General features: G+C 39.6%; 1 protein-coding gene across 1 annotated transcript; it reads right to left on the reverse strand.

Annotated features, from left to right (window-relative positions):
• Positions 1-16,991: 16,991 nt before the first annotated feature.
• Positions 16,992-20,111, reverse strand: LOC120561730 (C-type lectin domain family 12 member B-like). The gene is made up of 5 exons (XM_039804947.1): positions 19,987-20,111; positions 19,807-19,879; positions 19,190-19,279; positions 18,324-18,572; positions 16,992-18,229 (listed from the first exon to the last, which is right to left on the reverse strand). The coding sequence occupies exons 2-5, from the start codon at positions 19,841-19,843 to the stop codon at positions 18,000-18,002; spliced, it is 606 nt and encodes a 201-aa protein (XP_039660881.1). The 5' UTR covers positions 19,844-19,879; positions 19,987-20,111; the 3' UTR covers positions 16,992-17,999.
• Positions 20,112-20,342: the final 231 nt, after the last annotated feature.

A 20,342-nucleotide genomic window follows, 5' to 3' on the forward strand; every position in this document is an offset into this window, starting at 1 on the left:
CTGAAAGATAAACATTAAACACAAATGTAGACAAAATCCTGCCACATAAACACATAGTAGATAATATTTTAAATGCAGAAATATAAAAATGAAAGTATTTTTAATTACCCATTTCCTCCTGTGGATTTCTGTTCATCCTGAACAAATGTTTAAAGTTCTGCTGCAGTCCTGTATGAGAGCTGTTAGGAGGGCGTCTGGTCCGCTGTGATGGTGTTTACTGGTCTCCTGCTTTGAGATTGTGAGATTATAACTGTTTTCTGAATGGGGAAGTACTCTACTGTGCATGCTCTATTGTCCGCAGTATCCCCTATGAAAATGTCACAGGTGGAACAAAGTCAGGAATGTACAGATTATTGTGGCCTAAAATAAGTATATGTTAAGATACAAATATTTGATTATATCTGTAAAATTTGTCATTTTAAATGTGTTTGAATGTGTTGTCATGCTACAAACCCATCATGGATTGTGACAAATAATAACACAACATACTGTTACACATGGATGACATGCTTACAGTGTTGTTCTATTATACTGTAGATTATCTTAACAGCAGATCAGAAAAATTAATAAACAGAGCCTGTATGAAGGGAAGTGGTAACAATGACAGTGTACCAATTAAAGTTCCTCAGGGAAGTGTTTGGTTTTTAGTTCTGCTTTGAAGTTGTGACAGAACTGTTTCAGAGTTGTTGTGTGATTAGCAGCTAATGTATCAAGTGTTGTCCTTTAATTCAATTTTATTTATAGTGTCAACTCACAACTGGAGTTATCTCAGGACACTTTACAGATAGAGTAGGTCTAGACCAAACTATAATTTACAGAGACCCAACTATTTCCCAAACTTTACAAAACTGGGTAATATATTGGAAAGTACTTTCTTAATTCATAGAAAGCAAAACATAATAAAACTTGGGCTATTGCAAAATAAACCCCCAGATAACATAATTGGTACTTTTTATTGCTGGGTAATTGAGGGGCTATTTCTAAGGATTAGTTGCCTATTTTCTAAGGAAGTACACACTTTTAGCTAAGTTATTACCATCCTAAACTGGTCAGAACTAGGCCTGCACGATAAATCGTTATAAAATGGTGATCTCGATTCACCCCTGTTCACAATTTAATTTTTAAATGACTTTTCTTTTTTCTTTTTTTTCTTTATTTTCCTCCAACTAATTCATTGAAATCATATGATATTGACATTAACATGTTTTTATTATGTAAAGACGTGTTCAAGGAGTTCAGATAGAGCCTGTATCAGGGCCATATTTAGTTCAATGTGTTAATGTCACTATTTTTGGTAGTGTGCTTTGGTAGCTACTGTACTTAAATGGCCAGTATGTACTTTATTTTCTTTATTCATTGAAGCCTTTATGTTTACAGGCTTATGGTGATGCACAATGTGCTATAGGTGCCAAAACAAATCTATGTTTGGTACTGCCAATTTGTTTTGTTTTGTCATAGTTCATGTGTGCAACAAACATTACACTTCCTAAACAGGCCTAATCAGAACTACATGGTACTTTGTTGAATTATTGAGTAATACCTTAGGTTTCACCTCATACTTCAACTGTAGTTTCTCTATAATTACTTACTTACAGAGGCGTATAAAGTACTAGAGACCCAAACTTGAGTAAAAGTACAAGTGCTCTATCAAAAAAGTGACTTGAGTAGAAGTAGAAGTGCTCTTTAAGCACCCCACTTAAGTAGAAGTACTAAAGTATTCATCATTTTTTGTACTTAAGTATTGCAAGTAGTTTATTTTAAAATGTACTACTCAAGTACTGAAAGTAAAAGTACAAGTATTGTGTTATTTAGTTATTCAAGAAAGCAGTCAAAAGTTTGAATATCATATTGTTTATATTATGTCAAATGTTTAGCCAAGGCTGTAGCCAAAGGAGTTAACAAATATTAATTAGATTAAAAATAACAAATATTAACAAATACTGAAATTAAATGTACAATTATCACACTGTGAAAGTAAAATGAACATCCTCTCCAGCACAGTAATGATTAAAGCCCCCAAAAACGTATCACACACTAGTTAGTAACATGTCTGATGAACAGGAAAGTTAGCAAGCTAGTGACATCCAGATAAACTAGCAGCTTCACATCACAGGGTCAAACGGTTAACATTCAGGACTCACTGCAGACTGAAACTACTCTGGAATAACTTCATCTGCTGCAACAATAGCTAAATAGAAAGAGTACAAACGTACATCGTCTCTGACTTCTGCGCAATTAGCGTACGTAACTAACGTACACACACAAACCTACACAGTCTCCGTAGCGTGAGGAATGCACAACAGTAAAGAGTATATGGAGTTATATTCCTATCTTTAATCAAGAGCGCATTCTTTCAATTTGAGAGCATTTCTCACTGATATTATGTTCAGATTTTGTAATAATTTCCCTCAAAACCTTGCTCTCACACTCAAATAGTCACTGCTCGCGCTTGGATTTGCTCTGCTTGTGCTCAAAGTTTGTGCTCGCGCTTGGATTTTCTCTGCTTGTGCTCAAAGTTTGTGCTTTCGCTTGGATTTGCTCTGCGCTTGCACTCAAACTTTCTGCTTGGACTCAGATATGTTGTTGTTTGAGACAGATTTCCTGCTCTCAGCTTTGAACCTTCTCCTCGCACTCAGGCTGATTCTGCTCACTTTGCAAAGTTTCTGCTCGCGGTTTCCTCTCTGCGCGCGCTTGGATTTTTGTGTGTTATAACCCTATCAAAAGTCAACAACCAATAGAATGCCAGCTGTAGTGTTGACCAATGAAATGATCCCAACCCGTTGGAGGGTGCGTTCACTTTACTTTAGAACGTCTGTTGAGGGCGGCTGCTCTGTAACCTGACTGTAACCAAGTTTATATATCCCGCGCCCGTTTATCGCTTTATTATAAGTATATGTCAACAATGTGCACAGAATGGTCGACGCACTTTCACCTGCACCGGTCAGGAAACGGAGAAAGCTTTGAAGTGGGACGTATGAAGTTATGTCCACAACTAGGAGGGTGAGTAACATAACTTAAGCACCTAGCTAGCTAGCTAGCATATGGCTAGCATATAGCCTAGCTTGATGTACATAAACAAATATATGTTCTTTATTGTATAGCTAGCTAGATTGAACGACATATGACCGGGACGTGTGTGTATATGTGATGACCCTACTTTGTATTTTTTCCTCGTTTGGTTAACCATGTTCCTGGGATTTGGCTAATTTCATGTTAGAGCCAGTAGTAAAACATAAACTGTAATATAACTGAAAGAACACAAGAAACTGGATTGTTTGTGTCACTTTTTGCATCACTGTTGTTTGTTGTTCATCAGAATTTAGTCTTTATTCCTTCATATAACATTAGTTTGAAAATAGATTCATAGCAATCTGTATAAAACGTAATGTTAAGTTCAATTTTATCACTATAATAAAAACAGATCTAGAAATGATATGGTTTCTTATTTGCTCCTTAAATAGCAGTTATTTGTTTAATTGATACAAAGCAAACTGAACTGAAAAAACAAGTATTTTGTTTTACTTTCTTTTCATCCAGGTGGGGCTGAGGGGTTTGACCCCTGTTGATCTGTGTGTCATATCACCAACCCATGGTAGCTAGAATTCACCCTGCTACTCCAGATCTACCTGCTGTATGTCTGGCTACAGACTACAACCATCTGCTCCTGATCTACCTACTGTATGGCTGGTTACAGACTACAACCATCTGCTCCTGATCTACCTGCTGTATGGCTGGCTACAGACTACAACCATCTGTTCCAGATCTACCTACTGTATGGCTGGTTACAGACTACAACCATCTGCTCCTGATCTACCTGCTGTATGACTGGCTACAGACTACAACCATCTGCTCCAGATCTACCTACTGTATGACTGGCTACAGACTACAACCATCTGCAAGTTTTGTTTGTAGTGAACATCATCAACAGCTGCACTTAAAGTCTCTTGGGTTCATATGGGACTTGGTTGTTCTCCATACTGCATCAAACACTGTATTATTTTTTGTGTTATATTAGTACAGACAACAGTAAGTATCATTACTTAATCACAGTATATATTATTCTGGTGTACACTGTTGACTTGACTCCATGCTATTGACTATACTTTAGCTTGCCACCTCAAAACTTTACCTTAATTGCTCTTGTATAGTTAATTTATCTTCTACTAGTTGTACATACCTCCTATTTAATTGAATTATTCTTAATTTGTGTTGCCATACCTGAATCATCCCTCTTGTGAACACTAGGCCTATCTTATCTTTATTCATAACCCTGCTCACAAACTCACCTGAACCTGGGTCATCTGTTTGCCAATATCAATGTTCCTGCTACAGTAAATCCTATAGGCACATTGTACTGCTTCACCGTAGTATGAACCATACACTTTTAAGGTTTTGTGTCAAATATTGTGCAATTTGTTATGAATTACTCATTGTTTTGACAAGGTAAATTAAAGCTATTTACCAAGTGTCAGCTCTGGTAAATTTAATTGTACTGTTTTTTTTTATAAATGTTATGGAACATGAAAAAAAATTTGCCTTGATCAGGGTTTTAATTTGTTGCAAATGTGAACATGGTTTTAATAATCTGTATCTTATTGCTCTGAAAAACTACAATGATTTAAGAAATAGCAGTGATACTTATCAACATTTATTGAATTGATTGAATATATGGACAGACATTACAGGCACCTATTCATGTCAACAGAGAAAACAATAATTTGTTCTCTCTTTTATCACTTTGATATATCGCTGATGGTGCAGAAAAGGGTGAAGTCCTTGTAGATCTCTGGCACTTTGAGGACAGACCGATCCAGGAACTCTCCACTGTTGTCTTTGTATAGTATGCTCCTATTAAAGACAGATTCATAGACATCAACACGTATTATATTAGGTGTACATAGCTTGCTTTAGCATCATTACTATCTTACCTTACCTTCTCTGATTTGGTTTTGTGGACATCAGTAATTTTCTCTCCCAGGCCTGGTTGTGCACCCTGTGAATTTAAGCAAGAAACATAAGTGTATGTAACATGATTTTTACTATTATATTATTATTATTTTTACAATTGCATTATTATCAGACTTGCCAACCTTCTTGGTTTGTGCTACTGCTGCCTGTCCTCTGCACACAGGTGAGTGATGTTCTGACTGGCACAGGTCCATGCACATAGTGCAGCTGTGATGCAGCTCAACGGGTACTTAAGTCACACCTGGAAGAAGAGAAACAAACCAACAAAATACTTGTTCTTTCTGCTCAGTTTGCTTTGTATTAATTAAAAAATTACATTTAAGTTGCAAATAAAGCATATCATCTCTAGATCTGTTTTATTAGTGGTGAAATTGTACTTAACAGACTGGGTCCGTGTACCTTTTTCGTTCATTTGATTTTCATTTCATAAACAGGTATTAAAAACAAATGGTTATTTGATTTTCGTTTTAAATCCTGGGGATCAGACCTCCGGTGCTGGGTCTAATATTCTAATATTAGCTGCTGCAGCTAGCTAGCAGCTAGCTACCAGCCCTGTGAGCTTGGTCCCCGCGGTTCGCCTCCCCGGTGCTGACTGACTCTGGTCCGTCTGCAGAGCTGCGTTACCCGCTCTAGCTGACCTGGGAATCTACCGCTACGTGATTTATTCATATTTTATTTACTTTGCAGTGATATGCTATGCACTGATGTCAGGCAGGCTTGCTGCTGCTTTTAGTCTGAGCCCGTGAGATAACTAAACTTCCTTTGAATATAACGTGCATATAAATAGACGGAATAAATAAAAGTCCCCGGAAATAAATATAAGTAAAACATATGTATTTAGGCTATTGAACTATAATGACTAATGCCTATATATGTATTGCCTCATTTATGTATTTCATGTTCCATTTCATAGCCATATTTATTATGTAAAGGGGGCAAAAATGGGACGATCAGTCGCTCAGGAAGTTATAGACTACAGTTTCCCTCACAGCAGCGGGGACATTCTAACGCTTAACGTGAAAAAGCTTAACGTGGTAACTTAATGTACCTAAACAATGATCAATCAGATATCAATCAGTTATCAGTCACATAACGTCCATAATAATTGGACTTTGGGTTAGATTTTTTGACAGTTTTCAGTGGTTATGAGGAGCAATATGAGAGAGAAATTTGGTAATCATTGATCATTGTTTAGGTACATTAAACCACCTCTATTTGTTTCTGGACATCAAGCTAGGACATATGCTAGCTAGCTAGCTAGGTGCTTAAATTATGTTACTCACCCTCGTAGTTGTGGACATAACTTCATACGTCCCACTTCAAAGCTTTCTCCCGTTTCCTGACGGGTGCAGGTGAAAGTGCGTCGACCATTCTGTGCACATTGTTGACATATACTTATAATAAAGCTATAAGCGACGCGCGGGGATTATAAACTTGGTTACAGTCAGGTTACAGTGCAGCCGCCCTCAACAGACGTTCTAAAGTAAAGTGAACGCACCCTCAACGGGGTTGGGATCATTTCATTGGTCAACACTACAGCTGGCATTCTATTGGTTGTTGACTTTTATAGGGTTATAACACACAAAAAATCCAAGCGCGCAGGAGAAATCCGAGAGCAGAAACTTTGCAAGTGAGCAGAATCAGCCTGAGTGCGAGGAGAAGGTTCAAAGCTGAGAGCAGGAAATCTGTCCAAACAACAACATATCTGAGTCCAAGCAGAAAGTTTGAGTGCAAGCAGAGCAAATCCAAGCACGAGCACAAACTTTGAGCACAAGCAGAGAAAATCCAAGCGCGAGCACAAACTTTGAGCACAAGCAGAGCAAATCCAAGCGCGAGCAGTGACTATTTGAGTGTGAGAGCAAGGTTTTGAGGCAAATTATTACAAAATCTGAACATAATATCAGTGAGAAATGCTCTCAAATTGAAAGAATGCGCTCTTGATTAAAGATAGGAATATAACTCCATACGAGTAACGATGCAGCACATAAAAAATCTATCGGAGTAAAAGTATTAAACTCATTGAAAATATGTACTCAAGTAAAAGTGGAAATAGGAGAAAAAAAATAATACTCCAGTAGAGTACAGATACAGCCTTTTAGTACTTTAGTAGAGTAGTGATGTAGTTCTACTTCGTTACTATACAGCTCTGCCTACTTATTACCAGTGATCGTTACCTAATAATGTAATAGTATTACCATGTAATTACCAGGTAAATACTTTGTAATTAAGGGGACTGTAAAAGGAAGGGTTGTCAACAGCTTTAGTTACTGGTTACTTTACAAATAACACAAAAACAGCCGGTGACTTTAATCACTGCAATCTAAAGTCCGTCTTACCCAAATACTACCAACACGTCTGCTGTGCCACTAGAGGAAACAAAACTCTCGACCACTGCTATTCAACCATCAATGGAGCTTATAAATCTGTCTCCCGGCCTCACTTTGGGAAATCAGATCATTCCTCCATTTTGCTGCTCCCTGTGTACAAGCAGGAGATAACGAGGGAGAAACCCATTGTGAGGACAGTACAGCGCTGGACTGCTGAAGGTGAGCTCATGTTGCAAGGCTGTTTTGAATCTACTGACTGGTCAGTTTTTAGTGATTCTGCCACTTTGCATGAGTACGCTGAGGCAGTTACTGACTATGTTAAATTCTGTGTGGACAGCTGTATTCCCACGCGTACCTTTCGTCAGGGCTGGACTGGCCATCTGGCATACCAGGCATTTTCCCGGTGGGCCGACGCACTTTTGGGCCGAATCGCCGATAGGCCTTTTTTTATTTTATGGCCAGGCCGGCCCATAAAGAACTCACAGCGGTCCATTGGTTAATTTTCTTTATTGGCACTGGCCTGACCCAATCAAATCCAGGAACCCCCCTTCCCCACTCTGGGCCGCAAATTTATGAATCCTACTATGGCCACTGCTCCCGGCCGTGAGACACGAGCTGTAAAATAGTTATGCTGGAAGTTTAGCATCCACGTTAAAATGGACAAACGACCACTAAAGTGCAAGGGAGGTGCAGAGAAATTACAGGAGAAAAAGATTAAGAATCTACAGGCGGATTCCTCAAAATGTGCCAAAATTTCTGACATGTTTGGGGCTGTAGTAGCTAGCTGCTTCAACATCAGCATTACCTGAAGTCGAGGAGGAGGAGAGATGACTGGCTATACAGAGAAGCAGAAACAGCATCATGACGTGATATGAAGAAGCCGAGGAGGAGGAGACTGACCATGACAGGGCCATGGTGCGAGTGAGGAAAAGATGGAAGAGAGAGTAGATGATGATGTGGTAAGGAGTAGGCAAATTAACAGGAACTCTCAGGAAGGGAGGGAGACTGTGTCTGTCTGTGTGTGTCTGTGTGTGTGTGTGTGTGTGTGTGTGTGTGTGTGTGTGTGTGTGTGTGTGTGTGTGCGCGCACGCGTGCACGCGGGTGTGTCACGTCATAATGATAACAAGCAGTTTAACTGCTTGTTATCATTATCATCAGTTATCATCAGTTATCATCATGTAACTGTTTAAGCTTACATTGAAAATGGTAGCGGTTGGCCTGTTGGGTAGCTGGAAAGTCTGTGTGATCTATAAAATCAGTGGTGATACAAGCATCAGTGTTCCTTGAATGGCTTAATTAGCTTCTCTTGTATTGGTGCTCTTTTCCAGGGCATATACTGTACTACTCTCAGCTTTATTGTAGCTTTTGGGAACGGTTATAGTTATGGTTATAGTATTTAGCAGACACTTGTGTCCAAAGCGACAAAATGTGAATCTTACAATAGATAAAATTAACAGTAAAGCCAATATTAAGCAAAATAGTAATATAACAATAATGGCAATACAATATCAAATATCAATAACAAATAATAAAAATACCATAAATATACAAATCATAACTCTAAGAATGAATTCATTATTTAAGTGTAAAATCAACAGATAAGTCTTTAGACCCCTCTTGAAGGATCCAAAATGATCACATGAACGCAGAACACTAGGCAACTTATATCATAGAATGCACGCATATTTTAAGAGGACTGTCTGCAGGGAATGTGTCTGACCAATAACGGTGGGTGTGGGCCGCCTGGGCCAAAAATGCCAGGGCCAATTCTTTGTCCCAGTCCAGCCCTGCCTTTCGTGTTTACCCAAACGAAAAACCGTAGGTAAACAGTGATGTACGAGTGAAATTGTATAAGAGGACAGTGGCTTTCAAATCTGGGGATGACACTCGTTATAAGAACACGAGATATGAGCTCAGGAATGCAATCAAGTCAGCTAAAAAACAACACCGGGACAAGATAGAGCAATATTGTTCTGAAGGGGACTCTAGGCGCGTTTCTCAAGGCCTACAAGCGGTTACTAGCTACAAGGCCAAACCTAGTGGTGTCACAACAACTACAGCTTCCTTCCCAGACGACTTGAACATTTTTTATGCTCGTTTTGAATGCGCTGCTGAGACACTGGCGCTGAGACCATCTCCTTCTGGGCACGCGCATGTCAGAGCACTTCCAATTGGGAACTCACACATAGACACATCATCTCCAACTGGGAATCTGTTCAGCAGGCAAGCACATCAGGTCTCAGTCATTGACAGATGTAAAGTTTTTAAATCTGTAAAAATAGGGAAGGCTGCTGGTCCTGATGGCATTACTCCACCAGTCTTAAGGACATGTGTATAGTCAACATGCCTCTGTCTTCACTGACATTTTTAACTTGTCACTCTCTCTTTGTGTGGTTCCAAATTGTTTTAAATATCTATTATTAATCTAATTAATCTATTATAATTCCTATGCTTAAACAAACAACTGCCACCTGCATGAATGATTTTAGACCTGTAGCGTTGACTTCTGTGATTATGAAATGTTTTGAACAGCTTGTGAAGACATATATCAACAATAGCATACCTGTCTCAACTGATCCATTACAATTTGCATATAGATCAAATAGAGCTGTGGATGATGCTGTATCCCTGGCTTTACATACTGCGCTCCAACATCTAGAGGGCAGGGATAAGTATGTCAGGATGCTATTTGTTGATTATAGCAGTGCCTTTAATACTATTAGACCTTCCATTTTAATATCTAAGCTGTTAGACCTGGGCCTCTGCAATTTTATTTGCAGTTGGATACAGGATTTTCTAACAGGCCGCCCCCAGACAGTTAGAGTTGGCACTACATACTCAGCCTCTATAGTGCTAAACACTGGAGCACCTCAAGGCTGCTGTCTCAGTCCTCTATTATACAGTCTGTATACCTATGATTGTATTGCTAAACACTCCACTAATAGTATCATGAAATTTGCAGACGATACTACTGTGATAGGACTCATTGACAGCAATAACGAAATTGCCTACAGAGATGAGTTGAGTAATTTGATCATGTGGTGCCAAGAAATAATTTGTCTCTCAATGTGGGGAAAACTAAGGAGGTCATCATAGATTTTAGAAAGAACAAACCCACACATACATCTGTCTATATTAATAACTCTCCAGTTGAAATTGTTAACACCTTTAAGTTTTTAGGCATCCACATCTCAGCCTCCCTCTCATCGTCCTTCCATATCAACTGTGCCATTAAGAAGGCACATCAGAGGCTTTATTTTTTGCGGTGTCTTAAGAAGTACGGTATGTCTCTTAACATTCTACTGAACTTCTACCGCTGTACAATTGAGAGTATACTGACAGGTAATATTGTAGTGTGGTTTAGCAGGGCTACTTCACATGACCTTAATATACTGACAAAAGTGGTCAGGACTGCATCTAAGATCATCGGGGTTCCCCTTGAATCGCTCCAACAAATTTACTGGAAACGCAGCAGTAAAAAGGCACAAGGTATTCTGCAGGATTCTAGTCATCCGGCATACAATCTCTTCTCCCACCTTCCACCAGGGAGACATTAGCAGAGCATCCAAAGGCGCACAACACGTTTAAGGGATAGTTTTTAAGGTTATTGAACGATAACACAACAGAAAGGAGGGCTGTGGTCTGAATTTAGTCACTTATGTATATTGTGTTGGATATTCTATAATGTTTTTAATGCTATTATGTTTTTAAAATTGTTATTATTGACTGGTGCTGAGAGAGTGCTAAGGCACATTGTATTTCGTTGCTGTGGTACTTCGTACTAATATGCATATGACAATAAACTTGAACTGAACTGAACTGAACTGAGAAGAGAGCAACAGTTATCAAATATTTAAAAACTACACTTAAATAATCACACTGATCTACAGATTCAGTGTGTTCAGACCTACAAATAAATACATTTTCATTTCATAATTGCATCATAAAAATTGCCAGTTTTCTCATTACCTGTTCACCTTGACTATATAAATCTGAACTCCCGCAGTCTTCTCGAGCTTCTTCCCAGGTTTTCTGATCAGGAGAATCAGCGTCATTAATCAGACAGCAGCTGGACTCGTCGGGTTCCTAGCCCTTCTGACAAGCTCTACACCGTCTCTCTGAAACTACAGAGACCAATAAAGAACCAATAAACAACATTACTGCATTGTTATATTATTATTGTTGGTTATTATTGGATCTAATTAATGGGATCTCTGCTGAGCTTGACTGATGTTTTGTATTTTTAAGTTGTTCCTCTCCGTCTCCAGCTCCTGGTTTACTGCAGTCAGCTCTGTGATCTGGTTTTCTAAGACGCTGAATTTGTTGTTGAGGTTGCGATTGGTAGCTGCAAAATTAATTTAAAAAATTCGTAGTCATAGTGATAATGCAATTTTGGTGATGCACATTATAATAATAGAAAAACTGTTCTGGGAACATATGGCCATTAGACAGAATTGATGAAATGTGAACCTGTCCTTTAAAGGGGTGATAGAATGATTATATAGGGTATTTCATACTGTTCCTTATGGTCTCCTAATGGGGTATGTAACATTGGTTGGACTGAAAATGGTCTGGTTGATATTTTATGGGCCCTTAAGCATCACTGTGTTTTGGCCCTATTTGTAACAAGAGCTTTTCTTCCAAATATGGTATGCTCATGAATATTTAGATGTACTGCATGCTGATTGGTTGAGCGAATCCCCATACACACATATTGGAGACGTGCGCTGATTGGTTGAGCGAATCCCCATACACACACATTAGAGACGCGACAGAATCTCATATTCCAAACACTGCAATGTTTCGTTACCAAATTCACTTCAGAGACTTATTTATGCGAGAAATCAACTATATAAAGCTCAAATATGGTCCGTTTTCCGAAAATGTATGGCTAATTGCAAATTTGGGAAGACGTGTCGGACTTTAGGAGCTCCACACAGTCTGACGAGAAAGCTGCAGCCTGCTGGGCTCCATACCCAGGGCAAAGTCACCCTTTGTGGATACTGCACTACGGGTCTCCGCGGCTGGCTGCCGGCATAACTATAATATAGTTACAGTTTGAATTTCGTCACGGCACTTATATCACAGCTACCCCAAGGTCTTACAAAGCTAACGTTGTGTCAGTTTTCAATGTAAGGCATTTTTATGAATGTCAGGCGTTTTGTTAGGAGGAGCAGCTAGCTAGCTATATGTCCCATCCAAAACAATGGGAAAAGATCGCTGCTAGCTAGCTACACTTTCGGCATAACTATAGTAGCTATATTTGCAGTTTGAATTTCGTCACAGCACTTATATCACAGCTATCCCAAGGTCTTACAAAGCTTTAGCTAGGGGTTTCGTTAGCTGCGACTGTCCCTTCAATCCTATGTGTACAGATTGCAGCTAGTTAGCTTCATTTTCGGCGTAATTAGAGTATATTTACAGTTTGAATTTCATCACGCCACTTATATAACCTCTACCCCAAGGTCTTGTAAAGCTAACAATGGTGTCCGATTTCAATTTTTTTAATTTTTGTGAATTTCAGAGGAATTCTAAGAGGAGGCTAGCCAGCTCTCATTGATAGAGCTACATCCAGCCGCAGGCTCTATCAATGAGACTTGCGGACAAGAGGCATTTATTTCCCCGATCGTTTGTTTAAATAACTCAACACATTATAATTACACACATTATAAGATTAACTGGAACCTGTGGTAAGAGATTGCTGGCGTAACAAGCTCGCTGACCGGGCTGTCAGTCACACACACCGGCCATTTAGCAGGAAGAGGGGAGCTGCAGGCCCTGGAGCTCTGTCCAGGCAGCGGCGTTTGGTAGTCCATTCACCCACAAAACGGTGACTTTGCATGGGTATGGAGTGCCGTGGGCTGCCTAGTGTGACGGAGCTCAATCGAGCTCATAGCAGGCCGGGGTCTATGAAGGAAGGCAGGCCAGGCGGCGAGGCAGCAACACAGGCAGCACCGGCCGCTGAACTCCGACACACAGTCGGACAAAATTTGCAGTTAGCCATCAATTTTCTTATATTTGAGGTTTACATAGTTGATTTCTCGCATAAAAACGTTTCAGAAGTGAATTTAGTAATGGAATAGCAGAGATCTGCGTGCCCTAGATTCAGAAGACTACCTGATCTCAGGTCAGTGGTGTAGCCTATGTAAATGTTGGGGCGTGACCGTTCTCTTAATACATCCATGGGCGTGACAAAGGTTCAGGTCTTGGGACGCTTACGTAAGCTTCCAGCTTTGCTGAGATTCGCCTGTTTTCAGTGGCAGTTTCAAAATATGAGATTTTCATAGTAAAGGGGTGTCAATTTAACAGTCACAAGCTCCACCAGCAGTTAGCAGTAGCTAGTTGGATTTTATTTCTACACCAGTCCACCTCCACGGGCCGGCGAGAGCAGCCTGGTAGCTGGATAGTCCCGGTTCCGGTACACTGTTGTTCAGGCATGTTTCCACAACAAAAACACAGCAGTCACAGAACTCACGTTGGGAGTTTCATTGAAGGAGGATGTAGTCCAGCTTGTTGTTTAATGAGCAGACACTTGCAAGCAGGATGGCTGGGACAGGTGGACAGCTAGCGTTAGCTTTCCACCTAGCCGATGAGGATGTCCCCTAGCCGGCTAGCGGCATTGAGCGACACCGCTGGTCTCCGTGCAGGCGAAGCTCACGTAGTGTGCCGTGTATTCCGTCTGTAATAACGTTTCCTCCATATTCTCCGATCTGTACCGATGTATCCCGGTGGTACACACGTCCGGTAGTTTGAATGCAGATAATTGTTGTAAATGTTTTCTGCTGAAAACCGAGAGCCTGTTTAGCGAGATTCAAGATGGCTGACAGTCGTTTTCATTCGGAATACCTCGGCCAGACTTCGGCAGTCCAACCCTGTGGCGTGTTGAAAACATACGGAAGTAGATCCTACTACTGGCTGTAGTCCTTTGCCTCTGGCCCAAAAATCTTCCAATGACGCAAAAATCGTCATTTTACGTCATCGGAAGATTTTTTCCAGGCCCCAGATGCAGAAATCTCTCGTCTCAGGGGGACATGAGGGAGGGAGGCATGGTCATTCAGAAATACTATTGGGTTTCTACTGATACAAAGCTGAATGCTAAATCGGTGAAGTATCCCTTTAAGTAAAGACTACTCACAGTACTCACAGTAGATACGGAGGCCCATGATGACCAACAGTATCAGCCAACACACTGCTATCGGTAGAAAAGACTGAGAGAAGCAGAAAAACCTCTGGTCTGAGAGAAAAATAAGAATTCAGTTTACTAAATGATGCTGATTTAACAGTCAAAGGTGCTTTAAATACATTTTGAGTCCTACAAAAGAGAAACTGAGTTTTTAAACATTTACATTTTCAAACTATCATGATTGATGAATCTCATGTCTAACAATATTAAATGTGTGAAATGTACCTGGACGAGCTGCCATTTTCTCCACAGTGCATGCTGGTGCATTAACATAGTTAGCTGCTGCTGCTTCTTCCTCATTTACCTCTAAAACATCAAACACAAATGTAGACAATATCCTATATTTAATTACCAATTTCCTCCTGTAGATTTCTGTTCATCCTGAACAAATGTTTAAAGTCCTGCTGCAGTCCTGTATGACAGCTGTTAGGAGGGCGTCTGCTCCGCTGTGATGGTCGTTACTGGACTTCTACTTTGAGGATGTGACTGTTTTTTTTTATTTGGCAGCTAATAATAACGTGTTGTTGTGAACAGGAAATCTATGTGGGCTTTACTCTCCGAAGTGTCTTTTAAGACCACAGGGGGAACAAAGTCAGAAATATACAGACTCTGGGGGCCTAAAATAAGTATATGTTAATAAACAAATGTTTGATTATAACATAGCTTTAAATGTTGCCATGTCTAAGCATTGGATGCCAATGTGTTGTCATGCTACAAAAGCATCATGCATGTCACAGTTGTAGCCGCTAATGTCTCTTCTCCTTCATCTTCAAGCAAAGTTTGTGTTTTTGGTTCCATTTTTGGATGACAAATAGATTACCGCTGCATTAATGCCGGGACACATCAGGCCGATTATCGGCGGTGGGACAGTCTGGCGAGGTCAGTGACTCAAATCTGTTCGGTGTGTCCCGTGCCGTCATCAGTCTGGGGGGCTGTGGGCGTTCATTTTGGCCGACCTGACATGTTCGGTCGGCGGCAGGGAAGTCGGGACTCACCCGGAAATGACTAGCGGGATGAGCGTGACTACAGTCTCTCAAAATCTGATGAAAATCTTTTAAACTGACCTTTGTTGATCTGAAATAAAGACAGATTCAGCAACTGCACGGCCTATTTCTCTCTTAAAATGTTTTCAGAAACACGTTTCAGTGAACTATTTTAGTACAATATGAGATTGTATTCTGAACGGCCGCCATGACAGTCTGGCTCTGAATTTCCGGAGAAAACCAACCCATGTGACGCGTTCGTCCAATCAGCTGCCGGTTTTCATTTCCTGGGCAACATTACAGATTAGCGCCGCCTGCTGCTATAGAGATGTATTAAGTCTCGTCTCCTCTCGTCTTTTTGGTCTGTTCTGTGGCACTTTTTTGGACCTCGGGGACGCGACTGATCATATCGACGGGGTTTTCTGTCAACGGTCGGCCGGGGTCAGGGGGTCCTCCCACATAACATTTTCAACGTCAAACACTTCATTTCCCGGATTCTGGTGAATTGTTATTCCTAACTAACATTTCTGTACCGTTCATCTTCTCCGTTTCAGGGTAGCTAGTAATCAATACCGCACACTAGGCACGTAGCCAATGGTTGTACAACACGTCACGACAATGTGTTCAAGGGAAATATAGGAGTAGAACTACAAGCAGTGTTGCTAGTTAAGATTATGTTTCCAAGCAAAACACATAAAACTGCCCAAATTTCTTGAGGGATAATAGACCAATCCGACAATCTGTCACATCGTTTCTGCAGCCTGGCGATTCAAAGAGATGCAGTGTTATTTGATTCTTTCAGTGTGGTATTAGTACTTTTACTGAAGTATAGGGTCTGAATACTTCTTCCACCACTATCTGTTGCCAGTTTCCTCTTGGTCAAAGCTGCAAAACAGCTTTTACAGCTGGAGGAAATTTCAAAGAAACATCAGCAGCCCGTCTCCATCCTCTTCTCCAAACTTCTGTCAGCTTCCTGCCGTCCTCTCCGCTCCGTTTTCTCATTTGAAACGCAACAGCAACCCCTGGTTTCAGGAGTCTCTGATGAAATAAAAAGCTGCTGTGTCATGGTAGCCCTGAGTCAGGAAGTCACCTCGGTCCGACACTCGTCTGCCGAGGCTCCGACGCTGAGTCACGTTACGCTGCTCTGCAGAGTTCAGATGCAGGTTTTTAAGTCAGTGGATTCACAGGTTGAATCCTCGGTAGTGTCTAGTGAAATATAAATGACTTCCATTCGAGTGTTCAGAAGATCTTTTCTGGGTTCAGAGGGAAAAGCTTTACAGAGTGACAGCATGAACAAAGATAATCAGCAGAGAGATAACTTACAGTCCATCCCAAAGGAGTTGGCATTTTATTCTTGTCTCGGTCTCAACTGCTCAAAGTCTTGGTCTTGACTCCTTCTCAACTCCTCAAAGTCTTGGTCTTGTCTCAGTCTAAACCCCTCAAAGTCTTGAGTAACTTCCTGAATGATGTTGTTTGTTCTGACATGGAGTTAGCAATATTTAAGAATAGTTAGAAAAAGAAAATACCAACAATGTGTTACAGCGTTTAATTCAATGTAATGAAACAGGACTTTGCTTCTGGATAGATAAAACACTCTAAATAATAATATGCTTTACATTAAAAGCTGTAGAAAAACAAGTGATGCTGTGCCTCCATTTTGGTTCATAAGTAGCAACAATATAACCTGTCACACAGGAAACAGGAAGCTGAGCAGTCTGTCTGTCCCTCTCATCAATCTGCTGATATACAAATTATAAACATCACATCTCTAACAAAGGATTCTTGCAGTAGCCTACCATTATTATCCAAAATCTATTCTCACCTATTCAATATATTTTCACACACACACACACACACACACAAACACACACTCACACACACATAATCAACTTGATTTGAAGCTTTGTATACATGATGTATCTGTTGAACTGGTCCATGAGACCAAACTTCTAGGAGTTATTTTAGATAGTAAATGATCATAGACAAAGCATATAAATAATATGGTTGTTAAGATGGGAAGTGGTATTTTTGTTGTTAAAAGCTATGCACCATATTTGTCACAAAGCTCAACCAAAGTAGTAGTTAAAGCTCTAATATTGTCTAATCTTGACTATTGTTCAGTAGTATGAAAAAAAAAATTGCAAATGGTGCGAAATAGAGCCGTGCGTATAGGGCTCAGGTGTGGATAGAGAACAAATGTTACAATGCACAAATGTTTAGGTTGGTTATCTGTAAGAAATAGATTACTCCATTCATTATGTGTATTTTTTAGGAATATTCTTGTAACAAAGAAACCATCTATTCTAAATTAAAAATTAAAAACCTATACATTTCTGAAAAAGACTTAAATTGTGAAGTAGAAGTCTTCATGGTTTATTTATAAGCCAGTTGATATTATCATGTAGAGTATCCAGTAAACTTCTCAAGTCTGACTGCAGTGTTTAAACAGATAAAGCCTTCTTTTAGCAAATCCATCAACTTCTCTCAGTACAGCTCTCTGATCTCCATCTGAACTTGTCAGAAAATACACACTGACCATCAGTAGGAGGTGGTGGTGGTGTTGGTATCCAGAAGCTGAGGGAAGAACATGATGTTTAGATCAAGGCTGATAGATTTATGATTCAAAGTGTTTAGGAATGTGTGCTCTGCTCTGCAGTCGTCTTGAGCATCTTCCCTGGTTTTCCGATCAGGAGGATCATTAATCAGATAGCAGCTGGACTGGAAGAGTTCCCAGTCCTTCTGACATTCTCTACACCGTCTCTCTGAAACTACAGAGACCAACCAATAAACAACATTACTGCTCTGTGATATTATTATTATTATTGGTTATTATTGGACCTAATTAATGGGATCTTAACATACCGTTATTTACGTTTGGGCCGTATTCATTAATGCACCACTGAGTTTGAGTGATGTTGAGTGTGTTCCAGTTTGTTTCCATGTTTTGTATTTGTCCTGTTAAGTTGTTCCTCTCCGTCTCCAGCTCCTGTTTTACTGCAGTCAGGTCTGTGATCTGGTTTTCTAAGACACTGAGTTTGTCGTTGAGGTTTGTCAGGTTGCGATTGGCAGACATCAGCTCACTTACATCACTCTCATGACTTAATGTAGCAACTGCAAAATGAAAATGAGCTTCTTAATCATAGTGATAATGCATTTTTGGTTTTGTCAATCATGACACTTCACCTTATAATAAAAGACATTACAGGATGGATTCACATGTTTTAAATCTATCTTAAAACAATAGTTAGGTGTCCATATGAACACTAAAACTGAAACTGAATTTTCTAGCTCTGATCATTCCTCCTGTTCATACTGGAGAATAATCTTTCTAATGCAATTCCAAAGTAAGAGATAGAGGACAAAGTCCACAGTCCTACTTCAGTTTGTCAAAATATGACAAGTTTTTTATCTTCAAATATATTTGTGTCGTTATCACTCTGCAGCAAAAATCCTGTCTGGGAAAACACAAAGAGGGAACTTGTTACTATAAAGATTGTATTTTAGATGATACACACTTGATTTCTCTAACTCAGACTGCTGAAGCCTCATATTAGCTTCAGATCAACTTTGGAATACATCTTTGAGCAGAGCCAGTATGAAGAGGAGGAAGGATTACACCGAGCAAAAACTGTTTCTATGTACATGTAGGTATCTGACAGATGTGACAAAATGTCAGCCTGTCCTTTAAATAAGGACTAACAACAACAAGTTAAGACAGTGGTACTCACAGTAGATACGGAGGCCCATGATGACCAACAGTATCAGCCAACACACTGCTATTGGTAGAAAATACTGAGAGAAGCAGCGAAACCTCTTGTCTGAGAGAGAAATAAGAATTCAGTTTACTTAATGATGCTGATTTAACAGTCAAAGGTGCTTTTAAGTCTTACAGGAAAAAGAAGCTGAACTTTGAAACATTCACATTTTCAAACATCATAATTGATGTTTTTGTAGTTTTAATTTGACTTTAAATTAGTACTACTTAATTTGATTAAATAAGTTGCAACAAATATTTTGAGTTTTGATGTAAAGGATTTTGAGTTTTATGAAGTCGGTGTTAAACAAGAAACCAATAAATATTGAGTTTGGTGAACATGAAATACTGAATTAAAGAAATTATTCACTTATGTTAACTTCGAATTTTCGAGTTGCATTAACTGATAATATTTGAGGTGGCTTAATAATAGTATTGTAATTTAACGGTAATCAAAAAAATGCAAGTTCACATTACTTCTAATATTTAAGCTCTAACAACCTCAGATTTTTGAGTTTATAAACTCAAAAAAATGTTAGTACTTATTTGGGTTTACAGTGTGTTTAACTATATTAAATGTGTGAAATGTACCTGGAATGTACTTTCTCCACAGTGCATGCTGGTACATTGACGTAGTTAGCTGCTGCTTTTTCCTCGATTTCCTCTGAAAGATAAAAATCAAACACAAATGTAGACAACATCCTGCCACATAAACATATGGTAAATGTATTTTAAATGCAGACATATAAAGATGAAAGTATTTTTAAATACCAATTTCCTCCTGTAGATTTCTGTTCATCCTGAACAAATTTATGTTTAAAGTCCTGCTGCAGTCCTGTATGAGAGCTGGTTTGAAGGCGTCTGGTCCCCTGTGACAGTCTTTACTGGACTCCTGCTTTGAGACTGTGACTGGGGTTTTAAATTCGGCAGGTATTATAACGGATTTCTGAGTGGGGAAGTACTCTACTGTGCGTGCGATACTGTACGCAGTTTCCCGTATGACACGGTCACAGGGGGAACAAAGTGAGGAATGTACAAATTATTGTGGCCTAAAATAAGTATATGTTAAGAAACAAATGCTTGATTATATCACTGCTGTAAAATTGTGTTGTCATGCTTCAAACCCA

Source organism: Perca fluviatilis, chromosome 7, assembly GCF_010015445.1.
Source record: "Perca fluviatilis chromosome 7, GENO_Pfluv_1.0, whole genome shotgun sequence".
NCBI classification, from domain to species: domain Eukaryota; kingdom Metazoa; phylum Chordata; class Actinopteri; order Perciformes; family Percidae; genus Perca; species Perca fluviatilis.